We start from the raw sequence: 15,900 nt of genomic DNA on the forward strand, positions 1-15,900 counted from the left end.
AAGATCACATACTGGCCAGACGGCACGAATGGTTGCCAATGCTTTTACAGTCCATGTGAGAAGCATCTAGAGGTTACAGCAACCATACCAGGCCATCAACAGCAAAAGTGACCCCCGCGCAGTGGTAGACCAACGGTAACAACGCCGCGACAGCATCGACAGATTGCGCGTCAACACCTTGCAGGACCGTTTCACCAGGGTGCCGTTGTACAAAACAACCTTAGCGCTAAGGTTACCTTATATCAAGTTTTAACCTTAGGCCTTTACTAAGGTTGACCCCCTGTTGCATGAAACTACCTAAGGCTAAGGTAGCCTTAGTTAAGGTGAAAATTTGAGGTTGGTCAGACCCAACCTTAGCCACGCTAAGGTTGATACTTCATTGAATTTCAACATGGCTACTTTCTTGTTGATGTGTGAGGAAACTGAGAGAAGTTTGAGGAAACAGCGTGTTTTCCGAGATCGCACCTTGCAGCTTGAGACACTGACAGACTTGGACCTGATATCGCGTTATCGACTCACTCGCGAAGCCATTTTCTGTCTCGTTGGCAAAGTTCGTCCTTTGGTCGAAAGACCAACACAGCGTTCGTACGCTATGACAGGGGAATCTCAAGTTTTGTTTCCTCTGAGATATTTAGGAAAAGGGGGATTTCTTCTGAAATTTGAGATTTGCATGGTTTGGATAAATCAAGTGTGTCGAGAGGTTTTCATTCTACGGTAAATGCAATATGCACGGTCTTAGACAATATTACTTTTCCTTGGAGTCACGAGCAGGAAACCAAGGTACAGCAAGCATTCTATAGAATTGGTCATTTCCCAAAAGTTCTTGGTGTCGTCGACGGAACACTTATTCCCATAAAACGACCATCACCAAACGACGAAGCGCCCTACATATGTCGGAAGGGATACCATGCCATCAATGTGCAAGCAATATGCGACAGCTCTCTCCGGTAAGATGTACAGTAGATCCCTAATTTTACAATAAAGATACATTATGTATATTTTGTTTATCGATATCAATCAATAAACGGCAATCAACTTTCAAAGAATAGTGGTAACTGGGCCGTGGTCCGCAAACTACGCTGTACTGTTTACATTAGCAACGACCTTGACCCACAAGCGAGTCGAAACTACTTTCCTGTCAAATGAAACCAGCGTAATTCATTTTACCATAGCTTCATTCAATCCTTTTTTGCTTATCTACATGTAAGTTGCCTTATATTTTATTACCATTTATACAACAATATTTTTAGGATTATTTTCTGAGTGTTACTAGAACTCATTAATTTCAAGACACATGAAATGTAATTTTGTTTCTTTTAACAAACATTGTACTTTTTATTATATAGTGTGTGGTCTTCATTGGACTGATTTGACATGTCAAAAAGTTATGATTACGTATATTAATTTACAAAGTATTCAAAATGTAGGAATATGAGTGTGAATGTAATGAAAGTTATCAAATCCGAAAGATTTAAATTGACTGATAATATTTGATTGTTCATAATATATATTAGATTATCAATACAAAAATATTTTCATTGCTTTAATGGAAACCAAACATCTGTTTAAAGTGGAATTGTTTACTATTACAGCTTTACCAACGTGGTGGCAAAATGGCCAGGATCGACTCACGATTCTTTGATTTGGAGTAGTAGTCAAGTTGGGATGAGGATGGAGGATTTTTTTGGTTTGGTTTGTTGTTTTACGCCGCACTCAGCAATATTCCAGCTATATGACGGCGGTCTGTAAATAATCGAGTCTGGACCAGACAATCCAGTGATTTACATCATGAACATCGATCCACGCAATTGGGATCGATGACATGCATCAACCAAGTCAGCGAGCCTGACCACCCGATCACGTTAGTCGCCTTTTACGACAAGCATAGTCGCCTTTTACGGCAAGCATGGGTTGCTGAAGACCTATTCTACCCCGGTGTCTTCACGGGCCTGAGGATGGAGGAAGCTGCACCCGATGGTTGGCTACTTGGTGACACAGGGTAAACCAGTTGAACCTCATCCATAATGCACTAAATATAGGTACAAAGTTGAGAGTTTTGAAACTAGAATTTATATGAAGGAAAGTGCCACGTTTGTGTAACTATCATTAATATTTCTGATGTTACTATGTAAGGAATTTATATCCTATATTTGTAAACAAATGTTATTTGGCTTCTACTATTTGTACAGATATGCATGCAGACATTGGATGCTAACCCCCTTAGTAGATCCTCCGACGAAGCCTGAACAAAAGTACAATGCAGCCCATATCAGGACAAGAAACACTGTTGAAAGGGCCTTTGGTGTGCTAAAGTCCAGATTCTGGTATAATATCAAAATTACATGTGTCTCGTTTCAGAAATGTAATGGAAAACCAGATCAGGGACTGGTCAGTTATTACAGAGAAGAGAGAGAGAATAGATTAACAATAACATAAAATGCCTTTCTTTAAATTTTGGTGGGATGGTAGGTCCAACATGTTATGCAAACTTCATTGTGAATTATCCATGGTTCAATTTAGGAATAAGAACATTTATGAAGTTTTGAATTGTTTATAAGATATGTGTTTGAAAATTATCATTAATGATATTGTATGAACATAATGTTAATGCTGTAATTGTTGACATTAGTTCATAATTTGTAACAAATACAAGAACTTGATAATATGACATTTTCAGATGTCTCCATAAGTCCACCGGATGTTTATGGTTTAATCCACAAAGATGTGTAGCTGTAATTATGGCTACTTTCAAGCTGCACAACTTCTGCATCGACAACAAGGTTGCACCACCACTAGAGGAAGCAGTGGTTGATCATGTTGATGAAGAAAACAATCCTGTAGTCAGACAGTGTCAGGATGGGTGTGCGACTAGGAGTAAGCTGATTACTGAAAGATTTACATAGGCTGTAAGTAAACAACACAATAAACAACAATTGAATACACATATGTAGTAATTACTAATATGTAATTACAGCTAAACAGCTGGGCAGTGCATGAACATAAATGTATTGGCAGAAAATAACAGGGTTGTATTCAAAGCTTTGCTGTGTGCTACAGGTAATTACATCAAGACAGATAACAATTTTACTGTCTCTATACACAATATGTATTAATATCACTTAATATTTCACCTTTAAACACTAGTCAGATATATCAGCTGGGGTGCTGGCACGGTTAGGAGGATAACATAAAGTTGATGACTGGGGACAAAGTATTTGGAGATCTATTTCCGTGATTCATTAAAAGATGTTGCAAAAGTTCATATTTGGATTTCTCCAGGTCAAGCCTTTCCCTCTGTACAACCAAGTGCTCCTCTGATATGCTGAGCATCCTCTTTTGCACATCTATCAGCTCTTTGAGGGCATCTGCTTTGGCTGTCTCAACATCAATTATTGAGGCAATGTGCTTCGGTGGCTGCTGTGAGTTTTCTTTTAAAATTGTTAGAATATTCAATGTATCATGTATATTATATTATCATGATCAGTATTAATCATTGATGAAAATAATACACTTCATTAAGATAAAAGAATATCATACAGGAAATTAGTAGTTAAAACCCAATATATGACACCACAAAACATTGCTTTTATTGAAATTGTTAAGAATTATCCAAAAATAATATTGGCATGATTATAAAAGACTACACAAAATATATAATAATGTCATACCATATCTTCTTTGTCTGGATCTGTTCATCTTAGTATCCTTGGCTGTAAAAAATCAAGAGATAAGTTAATTATCCACTTATTATCAGCCTGAGTTGATATATGGAGTCATCAGGTGATTGGATATTAAGTATGATTCTATATTATTTTGATTTTTTTTTCAAATAGGCTAGTATTTAAACTTTTACCATTTGTGACTTAAGTATGACTTGTCTCATCTACTCTCATTTCTGCTGATTCCACAGGTTGACTCATTGATGAAGCCTCATCACTGCCAGTGTTCCCACACATTAAGATAGGACCTGCAAGTTTGATGAAATTAGGTTACATCAGTACACATGGTAATTTCATATATCTGAGATTGGTAAACTGTAAGTCTACCAGGTGTTTCAAGGGTCTGTGTCTCTTCACTTGTGATGATTGTATCAAAGAAGTCCACTGTGGCAAGGTCACCTTCATTCAATGCGTTGAGTGTAGGGAAAGCTGAAAATGTTATGAGTTCTTATGAAATAATCATCTATGTCCATGTAAATCAAAACTGTTACCAGTGTTTATTTCAATACTCAGTGTTTGAAAATACATCCAGTTGATGAAAATAGTCAATCAACATGAAAGTTGTTTTGTATTTTGAATATATTGTGAAATTAATTGAAAACAAACACTCACTTTCAGCAGGGGAGATCACTCTCAACCGTAACTACGGACATAATTGGGTCTCCCACACTAAAGAGTTCAACCTTAGTGAAGGTTGCCGCTAAGTATCCTGTCCACGTTAAGGTTGTCCTAAGGTAGTTTTGTGCAACGGGCGTAACTTTTTGATAAGGTTACCTTAATATTAACCTTAGTAACTAAGTTCAACCTTAGTAAAGATTGTTTTGTTCTACGGCACCCAGGGCTACAGAAACTGCAGGTCAAACAGTTGTAACTCACCAGAGACACATCAGTCCTGAGCAGTGCGTCGACGTTTGGCCAACGAATGTCCACTGTCAGTGACGGTACCATGGCCCATTCTCATAGCTCGTCACCACCATGGTCGACTACACAAGGCCATGCAGCATCAAAATTGGCGTTATGGGCAGTAGGGAACTGCTCTGCTCTCGGACGAAAGCCGTGAAGTTTTTCTACGGCAGATTGTTTGGGGTACGCTGTCCAGATGCTTGTGTGATGGAAAGAGACGCATGAGGTGGTCCAAGCATCACGGTATGGGGTGCTATTAATTGCTCCCAATCAGAAAGTTGGTCTTGTGGTGTTACAGCTTATTGTTCCAGGAAGAGGCAATGGTGGCTAAGCTGCCCGCTGGATCGATCAAGTCAACAGATCTCACTTCTTGACACATTTTGGACGTCAGGTTAACCATGCCTTCCACGACAACGCCCGTGCCCACACTGCCAGAGCAACAAACGGCTTCCTGCAACAACTTCGCATCGGAACCAAACCTTGGACTGCACTCAGCCCAGATTTTATCCCCATTGAAAATATGTGGGACGAGGTTCAAAGAAGACAAAATAACATGCGAAGAAGGCCACAACTGCGGGTGAACTTATCCAGGTGTTGTTTAGAGTGTGGGTCCAAGTGCCAATGGCCTTCATCAACAAACTAATTCGCTCCATGTACAGAAGATGTATGGCTGTAATCAACGTGAAGGTACGGGTAGGTAGGTAAGAAAAGGTCCTCAGCAACCCATGCTTGCCGTAAAAGGCGACTATGCTTGTCGTAACAGGCGACTAACGGGATCGGGTGGCTCGCTGACTTGGTTGATGCATGTCATCGATCCCAATTTCGTGGGACCCGTGAAGATTCCGGGGTAGAAAAGGTCTTCAGCAACCCATGCTTTCCGTAAAATGCGACTGTGCTTGTCGTAAAAGGCGACTAACGGGTGGTCAGGCTCGCTGACTTGGTTGATACATGTCACGGTCCCAATTGCCTGGATCGATGCTCATGATATTAATCACTGGATTGTCTGGTCCAGACTCGATTATTTACAGACCGCCGTCATATAGCTCGACTATTGCTGAGTGCGGCGTTAATCAACCAACCAACCAATTGCGTGGATCGATGCTCATGATGTTCATCGCTGGATTGTCTGGTCCAGACTCGAATATTTATAGACCGCCGTCATATGGCTGGAACAAAGCTACCAAAAGATGATGAACACAAATTGGGAAGTAAGATTAAGATGAAACCTTACAGTTGTGATCACCGCATATCAGAGAATGTCAAAGATGTCAAACGTTATCAAAAGCAAATAACAACATGAGAAATCCAAGTCAGTATCGTGTGTGAACACCGCGGGCGTTGATTACTTGGTTTGGTTTGGTTTGTTGTTTTACGCTGCACTCCCAGTGATTGATATCATGAACATCGTTCCACGCAATTAGGATTAATGACATGCATCAACCAAGTCAGCGAGCCTGACCACCCGATCCCGTTAGTCGCCTCTTACGACAAGCATAGTCGCTTTTTTATCATCTTTTGAAATTAAAGACTCTGAATTCTTGTAACGAAGTATCCTTTCTTTTGCGGTTCAGTAGATTTTGCTACGTGTTGATTCCCAAATTGAAACGGGAAGGTAAACGAAGAAATCGGTACGTACAGAACTGAATCATGAAATTAGAACATAACCACACAAGATAAATGAAAAGTTAAAAAATATATATTGCAGACTGAGTTCATAAGTTTAGGTTTACATTCACAAAAGGCAATACAATGGGTTAAAATATGTGACTGCATCAATAAGCAATAGGCCCTATGAGAAAAGTCCGTGCGCTCACGAACGTCCAGCATATGTCACGGCTGAATGTCTTGAATGAGGCACATGCTCTGTTCGAAAGACAGGTCGAAGAAGGAAGGCCTCGAATCACCCTCGTCTAGCACTTTAGTATATTTCCAGAAGTGAAGACAACTGTAAACAAGCTCCTCACAGTGGAGCTCCCTATACTAGGAGTGAGTGAGTGAGTTGGGTTTAACGTCGCTTATAACATTATTCCAGTTACATCACGGCGTGTCAGCCTACTGCAGGTCTAAGACGTTTACCACTACGGTGAAACCCACGAGCATGGGTATGGTGCAGACAAACCCCGAAACATAATCGGGGCGAACCGGAATTCGAACCTACAATTATAGGTTTCGTGCGTGCCCAAGGGACGCAACTCGCGGCGCCTTAGACAACTGGCCCACCCCTGCCCCCTATACTGGGAGGGTAACGAAGATGTGAAGTGTTGGGGCGGAGTTTGAACAGTAAACAACCACAAGATCAAGGTCACCGTCAAAGCTGATATTGTACGAACGCCTCAATTAATTTGCTGCCACATACAATCAACACGGCTGTCATTTAATATATAGTAATAATTAAATAAGTGGAGTAAGATTGAACACAGTTTTAATAAGGTAGCGCTTTCAACTCGTACCACGTACGAGTCTCATCATATATGATAATATATATATCGATCGCCGAATGACAAGGGCTACGCCACGTTTGTTTGTAAACACTGAAAGTAGTCCCTACGTGACCTTTGATATTTACATCTCTATCCGCAAATGACCCCAACGGATATCCGTAGACTTTATACTGCCGAGAACTGTACCAATTATATAATTATATATACGAGGCTGGGCAACGTCGCTCACGGAGATCCCTTGGAAGGGTGACCGTATTGCCAGCTTGACTCCCATGAGTTTCTAGGGCATCAGTCCTGCCCCACACTTAAACACATGTAGTATATGTGGAATCAACTTTGTCAAGACACTCAGCAGTGAATGGGTACCCGGTAGAATTCACAAACAGATTGGGTTGTATACTCCTCAGTGGCCACTGCTCTTTTGACTTGTTGACTGGGGTAATAACTGAACATGTTTCGAATTTTAAATCCCGATATGTTTTGGGGTTATTAAGACTTCTATTTTTTTAATAGCGGGGTGGCACATTTCCTCTATATAATTAACATCTAAAATAACACTTGAATACTTGAGTTGACTCGCAAACCCTCTGTTATATAAGCGAAGCAGGTGAATACGGGGATTGCTCCAAAAAGGAAAGTAACTCCGTTGTTGCTATTTGTGGAATGTATTAGGTAAATCTTTTATTTTCGGCGAAAAGTGAATTTACTATGATATTTAAGAATCCTCCATTCTCATTTGTCCGCCTGTGGCATCGAATGTTCGTTACACGACGATTTTGCTGACGATTTTGCTGATTGCGTCATTGCGAAAGAAAATATTTCTTTGAATACATTCCTTCTTAAACCCTGCCAGTAGGCAAATGTCAAATACTGGTAATGATTTTACGTAAAAAACGCGTTGCGGCATACTTCGCGGAACTTTATTGATTAAAATATTAAAAAACATAGTGTGGTGTATGATTTTAGGCTGACGAGTATTGTAATGAAATTGGCTGAAACTGGGAGAGCTTGATAGTTGGCGCTACGTTTTCACTTTTGTAGTGTCAAATTCCCAGTCAAAACTTACACTAAAGTTTCACTGTTACTGTAGTTTTATATAAAACATAAATACACTAGTTATAGTAACTACAGTTACTTTACTCACTCTTGTAATACTGTAGTTTTACTGTTGTCACCATAGTACTACCTTCCAAACTTGTAGTTTAACTTTAATGGTTTGTTGTTTTACGCCGCACTCAGCAATATTCCAGCTATATGACGGCGGCCTGTAAATAATTGAGTCTGGACCAGACAATCCAGTGATTGATATCATGATCATCGATCCGCGCAATTGGGATCTATGACATGCATCAACCGAGTAAGCGAGCCTGACCACCCGATCCCGTTAGTCGCCTTTTAAGGCAAGCATGGGTTGCTGAAGACCTATTCTACCCCGGATCTTCACGGGTCTTATAACTTCAGTGAGGTGCCCTTTAGTGTACTTACTGCAGTATTATTACTCCAATCTATATGTATTAGTTTGTACAGCTTATGCAATTAACCATGATTTTCGAAGTTTAAGTTTGTGAAATTACTGTGTACTAGCTAATGTACCCGTGAAGATCCGGGGTAGAATAGGTCTTCAGCAACCCATGCTTGCCGTAAAAGGTGACTATGCTTGTCGTAAAAGGCGAATAACGGGATCGGGTGGTCAGGCTGCAAAGAGCAATCCAGTACAGAATTAAAAGAAACATCCGCCACCAATCTTATAAACAATAATTTCAAACAAAGACATAACAAACAAGTCATTTCTTTCAATAGTTTTTAATTTATAAATGAAATATATCCTTTCACTATATTTCTGGTCAAATAATTTTATCAGACTAGACAGTATTGTTAGCTACTAACTTCATGCTGCTACTTAATAGCATGTTGTGGCAACAAGAGCCACATTTCAGCAAGTACAGATTAAAGTTCCAAGACACGTGATGTCCAATATTCATGGCACACAAAAATAGTCAAAAATATATATAAAATAAATATTAAAGGAGCATACAAATGAACTATAAATCGTGGAAGTGATTGAAAAGCCCACCTTTCAGAACAACTTCATTCAGACTTGTTTTGCTGAAATATTGCCGACGTGACTTTAATTAAACTCACTCACTCAGACTTGTTTTCACTTCTTGTATATAATCACATCACAGACATCTATATCATGTACATGTAGCAGGTACAATACCTTGGAACCAAGTAACTGCATTTAGCCTTCTCTGGCCAGCCATGTTGATGAAACATGTCACATATCTAAAACATCTACACTGAGCATGTTAAAATTGAAAGAAACACAGGTCATACCTTACAAATAAGATTGTACATGCATTTTTATTTAGTTTCAATATTATGGACTTCATCATTTCACCAGTCATGAAAATGATTTATACTGAGTACATTTAGCAAACAAATCTTTCAAGAGAACCATGAACATGATTAAAAATACAACTTTGACTTTTGAGCACTACATTGAGCCTTGAGCAGCTCTCTTCACCTCTCCAACAGGCTTACTGAAATTACAAAAAAGGTAGCTTGATCATTTTTATCATGTCATTGCAACCTTTTACTGCAAAAACTGTACTCTTGAAGCATACACAGCGACTATGTCATTTGTTATATGCCCAGAGCTCACCATTTTAAACAGATTTTCTTCAACATAAATGTCACGCATTTGTTCTTGATACTGACTTCCCACATTTATTTGTTTCACAAGGACAACGGGTTCTTTCACAGTGTCATTATTAACAATCTTTTGAACCAATCCATACTTGTAGGTTACACCAGCTAAATAACCACGTGACTTGTCCTGCTGTTCCTCTCTCGTATATTCTTCGCTGCATGCATTGACATGATTTATACGAATTCTAGCATACACAGTCCATCCATCATCCTGGAACTGTTCTCGTTCCAATAGCTCATCCATTGCAACATATTCTGCAAGGGAAAGTGTGTATACTGCTCGTTTCTTGCTATACAGTATATGGTGTATTGTCATTAGGTCTGTGCTTACACACATTGAAGTAAAGTGTTTTCACATTTTCATCTGCTTCTTCAATCTGGCTATCACACTGTTTCAGGTATTGTCTGACCAGAAATTTTCATGATCTGTAACTAAATTCCAGTCGTCCCATGTCTCAAGTACTGCAGATGCCCGCTAGCATCCTCAAAGACAAACGCTGAGAAACCCCATAGGGGCCCCAAAGGTTGCAATACTGAACCAGAGTGGTGAGTAAATGGGTATTATAGGTCGTATGTTCTCTCCCATACAGCATGTCTGTGTCATTTACAAATTTCAGCAGGGCCAACTCTGCTTGATGCATTTCCCTTTCATTAATGTGCTTCTTGGGGAGAATGTGCATGGCAAAACTGAGGAGCATGAAATGACGAACATAACTGTTTGGCAACAAATCTGCAAGCAATAATGGACAGTAAAAAAGACGAACATTGCGAAATTCTGTAGCTTTCCAATTTCTTCGTTCCGTCACTGAACGAGTCATTCTGTGTATCGCAGATCCTGGTTTCAATGATAATAGCTTCTGGTCAAAATCAGCACAGCATGAAAAACCTTCGAACAACGCCCAGATACACGGCTTGCATGGCGTCTAGGGGCATTGATTGGACAATGTCAAATCTGGGATATAATAGCCATCATTTACTGGCCCCTTTTATGCCCATTATATCAGTAATCTGATCATAAGCTTGTGCCAACATATCTGCATACAAAACGACATCGTCTTGTTTTCGTTAGGAGTGGGTAAGTTCGAGTCCTGTTAAACACCAGCCCAGGATGTTCACAATATCCACATCCATGTTTGCCATTATGAAGCTTAATGTGTTGTAAGCAGACTCTGGCAGGGCTGTCACAAATTCCCAAAATGAGTGAAAGCTTGACAAGTATTTCTTGTCCCTCTGGTAGACAAATCTTCATTCCATCTGACTGCAAATTTGTTATTTCCTCAAGCAGTGATTCCAAATAGGTATCCGGGTCTGGTTTGGATCCATACCAAAGAGTGTGAAGTAACATGAACTGTGTTTCGTAACAGGCAACTCATTGATCAGAAGAAAAAGTGGCCACAAAGACGAACTTTGCATACTTTTGAACACCTGTGCACCAGCAAAACCGAAAGTGAGAGGTAAATGTACTTGCCTTGCGTGAATGGATGGAGTCTTCTATGCATGGCGCCACCTTTAATGTCTGTCATATCCTCCTTGGAAACAAAGGATAGAAAATATGCTGCTTCTGTCATATGATGCTTTGCAATAGAACCCACACAAGCAATAAGGCTTCTTTTCTTTTCATAGTAGTTTCCATATGAATCGGCTTGTCTTCTTCAGCAAGAACCTGAAATTATATACAACAAGTATTTGTCACAGAGTGACGAAATATCCCCCGCCATATACACCATAGTACCAAATATTAAGACAATCCAGCGATTAGTTCTTGAGATATTGTGGCAACACCGTTTTCCAACTCCAAAAACAGATTTGCCTGCTGTGACCTTGAAAATGGGGTCAAGGTCACCAAATCTGACAGGTGTATGCGGTGTCTGTATATACACTATAGTTCCAAATATGAAGACAATCCAGCGATTAGTTCTTGAGATATCGCGGCAACACCGTTTTCTAACTCCAAAAGCAGATTTGCCTGCTGTGACCTTGAAAATGGGGTCAAGGTCACCAAAACCGACTGGTGTCTGCGGTGTCTGTATATACACCATAGTTCCAAATATGAAGACAATCGAGAGGTTTAGTTCTTGAGATATCGCGGCAACACCGTTTTCCAACTCTAAAAGCAGATTTGTCTGCTGTGACCTTGAAAATGGGATCAAGGTCACCAAAACCGACTGGTGTCTGCGGAGTCTGTATATACACCATAGTTCCAAATATGAAGACAATCCAGGGTTTAGTTCTTGAGATATCGCGGCAACAAACAGGTGGGACGTACGGACGGACGGTCGTGAATACTATATCCCCCGCTTCGCGCTTTCGCGCGGCGGGGGATAACAAGCGTATAGTTGACAAAGTCATCTATATCCCCCGCCCATTTTAACACGTTATGGTCCCAAACCAGGTAACTTACATTCATTATATATCATCTCATACACCATCCATATATATGTATCATTCATTTTCATTTATCATATTTCACGTGACACAGAGTGCTTTGTTAGCCCAGTTTTACAACACATCCAGCTGCATCAAGGAACTGGAGAGGAGACTTGATACCAAGTCGAAGCTGCTCCTGTAGCCTTTCTAGTCTCTGGTTGATCTCTAGATATATTCTCTTGCGGGGTTGTGGAGGGGCGCCATGGAGATACTGAGCAAGCTTGTTTCTTTCCGTCTTCTCTAGTCTCTGGATCACTTTGATGAAGGCAAAAATGTTCGGATGGGCTCTCTGGACGACCTTGTTAAGATGACAATGCCACTCTTCTAGATGATTGCTGGTTCTGGGGCCAATGTTGTCGTGATGATTCCATAATCCCAACCGAAACTGAGCATGGCCATCAATCCAGGTGTTGGTCATGTAGTCATGGAACTGCACTGCTTGTGGTATCTCTGGAGCACTGTCCATGACACCTACGAATGTATCCTGCACCAGGTTGACAGGAAGAAGTGGAAATGCGGCTGCACGACGAACCCAGGCGTTAACTTCAGGATTCTGTTGAAAGAGAGCACTGAAATATAGTCTTTGCACCTTCCTCCAAAGGGCCTGGGAGTAATGAAAGAAGCACCCTCTAACATCACAGTCTGGAAACAATGTCTCTATTGCCCTAATAGCTGCAACTTCAAAGTCCGTCTGGATTATTTGGGTCTTTAGTGGGGAACCTGTTGACTGGTGGACAGCATCCTTGAGAAGACGGAACAGACGCTCGTAAGTCTGGCGCTGGCGATTTGGCAGAAGGAAGAACACTATGTGTGTCATCTTGGTACCTACGAGTCCATGAATGACATCCAACTGATCCCAAAGCGGAGGGCAGCTGTAGAATGTCCTATCCATGTACAGAGTGTCTATCTCTTGGAGTAGGTGAAGGCGGTCACTGGTGGCAAAACACAGAATCTTGTCTTCATCTCCGTCATCTATACCGAGAAAGGGCTCTCAACAAACCAACAACAATTGCGTGGATCGATGCTCATGATATTAATCACTGGATTGTCTTGTCCAGACTCGATTATTTACAGACCGCCGTCATATAGCTGGAATATTGCTGAGTGCGGCGTTAAACAACCAACCAACCATAATGATTACAAAAGTGACAAAAATCACTTGATAATCTGAGAGCAAACTCTGCATTGAGCCCGGCCAACTCGCTACCGTTAATATCCATCATGGCCATGAAAACCAGGTCTCTGTTGGTTTGTGCTGAAAGTTTGTTAATTATTTCGACAATGAAAAACAAAAATATACATACACACCCTCCCCTCAAAAGTAACCAGGTTTTGGATTGGAAGGTAGACTCTAATTCGAACACTGTGATATTCATAATTTTACTGATAACCAAACAAACAAAAAGAAAAACACTCTTGATTTTTCAGATACATGTGATTTTAACTAAAGAACTTTCTTATATACAGTGCTGTCGGCTAATACTGCGCACCTAAGCCTAATAGAACTGATTTTGTTCACAAGAATGGAACAAAATCCTAATTTTTTTGATAAAATATTTAAATAGCATCTGGTTGATGGCATAATTACAATTTACAAGTATTTATGTGTGTAAAATTTGAGAAATCTCCAACAAAACAAAGGCACCCGTTGTTTTCAAGTGTTGGCTAATCCTGCGCAGGTCAACGAAATATTGCCTGCTTATTCCTTATTTATTTAATATTACTGGTCAAGGTTGTATTATATCAAAGAAGAAAACATTTAAAGATGGATATCTGATGTTCAATATATTTTTTAAAATTCTATAATTTGCGTAATCGGTCTTCATCGTCACCACCCTTATCGCCATGAAGCAAAATTAGGTTAGACGGTCTTCCAGATCGTAATTTTATCCATCCGATTTTCCATTTTGATAAATTTACCTTATTATAATACAGAATTATAATGTCAAATAATTTTGCTTGTAAATCATTATTAACGCGAAAATATCAAAACGCAGCATTATCCGACACGGCTGTATTATGTACTCGTCTTGCATTCGAACAACATTGGATTCCTTAGCAATGTTAGCAATGATAATAAGGCAGTCGTCGAAAGAAAATCTGCCAAATATGCATCAGATATTTCGGTAATCTGAGAAAGAACTATCAACCATCAGCTGATTTTTCGAGAATCGAACGGAGGTTTGGTTTTGGTTTGGTTTGTTGTTTAACGTCGCACTCATCAATATTCCAGCTATATGACGGCGGTCTGTAAATAATCGAGTCTGGACCACGCAATCCATTGATTTATATCATGAGCATGGATCCGCGCAATTGGGATCGATGACATGCATCAACCAAGTAAGCCAGCCTGACCACCCGATCCCGTTAGTCTCCTTTTACGACAAGCATAGTCACCTTTTACGGCAAGCATGGGTTGCTGAAGACCTATTCTACCCCTGAATCTTTAACGGAGGTATCTTACCGGCTGAAATTCCGTCACTAAGCCTAACTGACGATAGTAAGTGCTTGAAGGTATTATCGACTTTTCTGTTTTATTCAAATATTGTTTGTAAGTGCGTTTTGGCATTAAACCCGTTACGAGTTACGTAACATAAGAATATAAAAGAAGCAGGTAAAGCACACTTCGTTGCAGAATCAACTTTCCCCCCATCCTAGCTGTATTGCTTCGATGTGGCGGAACTGGAAATTATACTTGTGCATGCGCAATCGCCGGATCTCATGCCAGACGAGAAACGAGATCTGACTTTGGTGCCACGAACCAGGATGGTAAATCTAGTGGGGCCTTTACACAGGATGGCGACCTTTGTGCCTCCCGTGTGCGACCATAAAATTTGCCAGGTCGTCGTTGGAGGCTCAAAGGAGGCAGAATGGTTGCTTAGGTCATTCCAAGGTGGTACACAGGAGGTTCAGACATCGCCATGAACGCCGTCAATTTAACATGCTCAAAACAGTCGCAAAAAGGTCGCCGAGGGGGTTGATTTCTCAAAGGTGGCAGAAGGGAGGCACAAGCATTGCCGCTGTTGCAGAATGAAGGCACAGTGGTCGCCCAATGGTCGCCAGGAAACCGATGCTTTTTGCTGAAATATTTTCCCGTCAACCATGGGCGACGCTTCTGCCTCCCTAGTGCCTCCTTTGGGCGATCAACAGCGTGCATTGAACGATGACATTGGCGACCGCCGTGCCTCCACTCGGCGACCACGGCAACCCTTCAGACACCATGGCAATGCTTCTTCCTCTTTTCTGCCTCCTTTGAGCTACCTGTAGTGCCTCCTCAGCCTGCCTATAAATAGAGTGCGTGTACCTGCAGTGTTTCATTGTGGTTGCAACTCGAGCACTTACTGCTGATCAACTGCTGGAGCAGTTACATAGAAACATGATTTTCTAGGTTTAGGCGACCATTGCGCGTCCTGGCCAGTTTTTGATCGCCCAAAGGTGGCACAAAGGTCGCACTTGGACGAAAGGGACGAAACAGAAATTCACAAGGGCCAAGCGACCAAGAAGTCGGAAGTTGGAACCTTCGTCTCGTGTTTCTTTACAGAAGAAAGAAAATATGGCGTGGTAAAAATTGACATGATTAGAGATCTCTACGAACTTGCCTCACAAGATCCTACACTGGAACCCTAGATGGGCCTTTCGTCCACAGACTTGTGGACTGTCGACTGGCCTGATAGGAAAGGCGGGACCTCGAGAACTCT

General features: G+C 40.8%; 2 protein-coding genes and 1 long non-coding RNA gene across 3 annotated transcripts; 2 read left to right on the forward strand and 1 right to left on the reverse strand.

Moving 5' to 3' along the window:
• The first annotated feature begins 391 nt into the window (after positions 1-391).
• LOC125372000 (putative nuclease HARBI1) lies at positions 392-2,436 on the forward strand. Its single transcript, XM_048380778.1, has 4 exons — positions 392-581; positions 821-947; positions 1,593-1,692; positions 2,134-2,436. The coding sequence occupies exons 1-4, from the start codon at positions 392-394 to the stop codon at positions 2,434-2,436; spliced, it is 720 nt and encodes a 239-aa protein (XP_048236735.1).
• Positions 2,437-2,671: 235 nt separating this feature from the next.
• On the forward strand, positions 2,672-4,470 carry LOC125372015. The gene is made up of 3 exons (XR_007217940.1): positions 2,672-2,906; positions 3,280-3,419; positions 3,911-4,470. It is a non-coding gene; the product is annotated as an uncharacterized LOC125372015 (long non-coding RNA).
• A 7,793-nt stretch (positions 4,471-12,263) lies between these two features.
• On the reverse strand, positions 12,264-13,019 carry LOC125372001. The gene has a single exon (XM_048380779.1). The coding sequence runs from the start codon at positions 13,017-13,019 to the stop codon at positions 12,264-12,266; it is 756 nt and encodes a 251-aa protein (XP_048236736.1).
• Positions 13,020-15,900: the final 2,881 nt, after the last annotated feature.

The sequence above is a fragment of the Haliotis rufescens genome, unplaced genomic scaffold (genome assembly GCF_023055435.1).
Source record: "Haliotis rufescens isolate VD_foot unplaced genomic scaffold, xgHalRufe1.0.p SCAF_33, whole genome shotgun sequence".
Taxonomy (NCBI): Eukaryota; Metazoa; Mollusca; class Gastropoda; order Lepetellida; family Haliotidae; genus Haliotis; species Haliotis rufescens.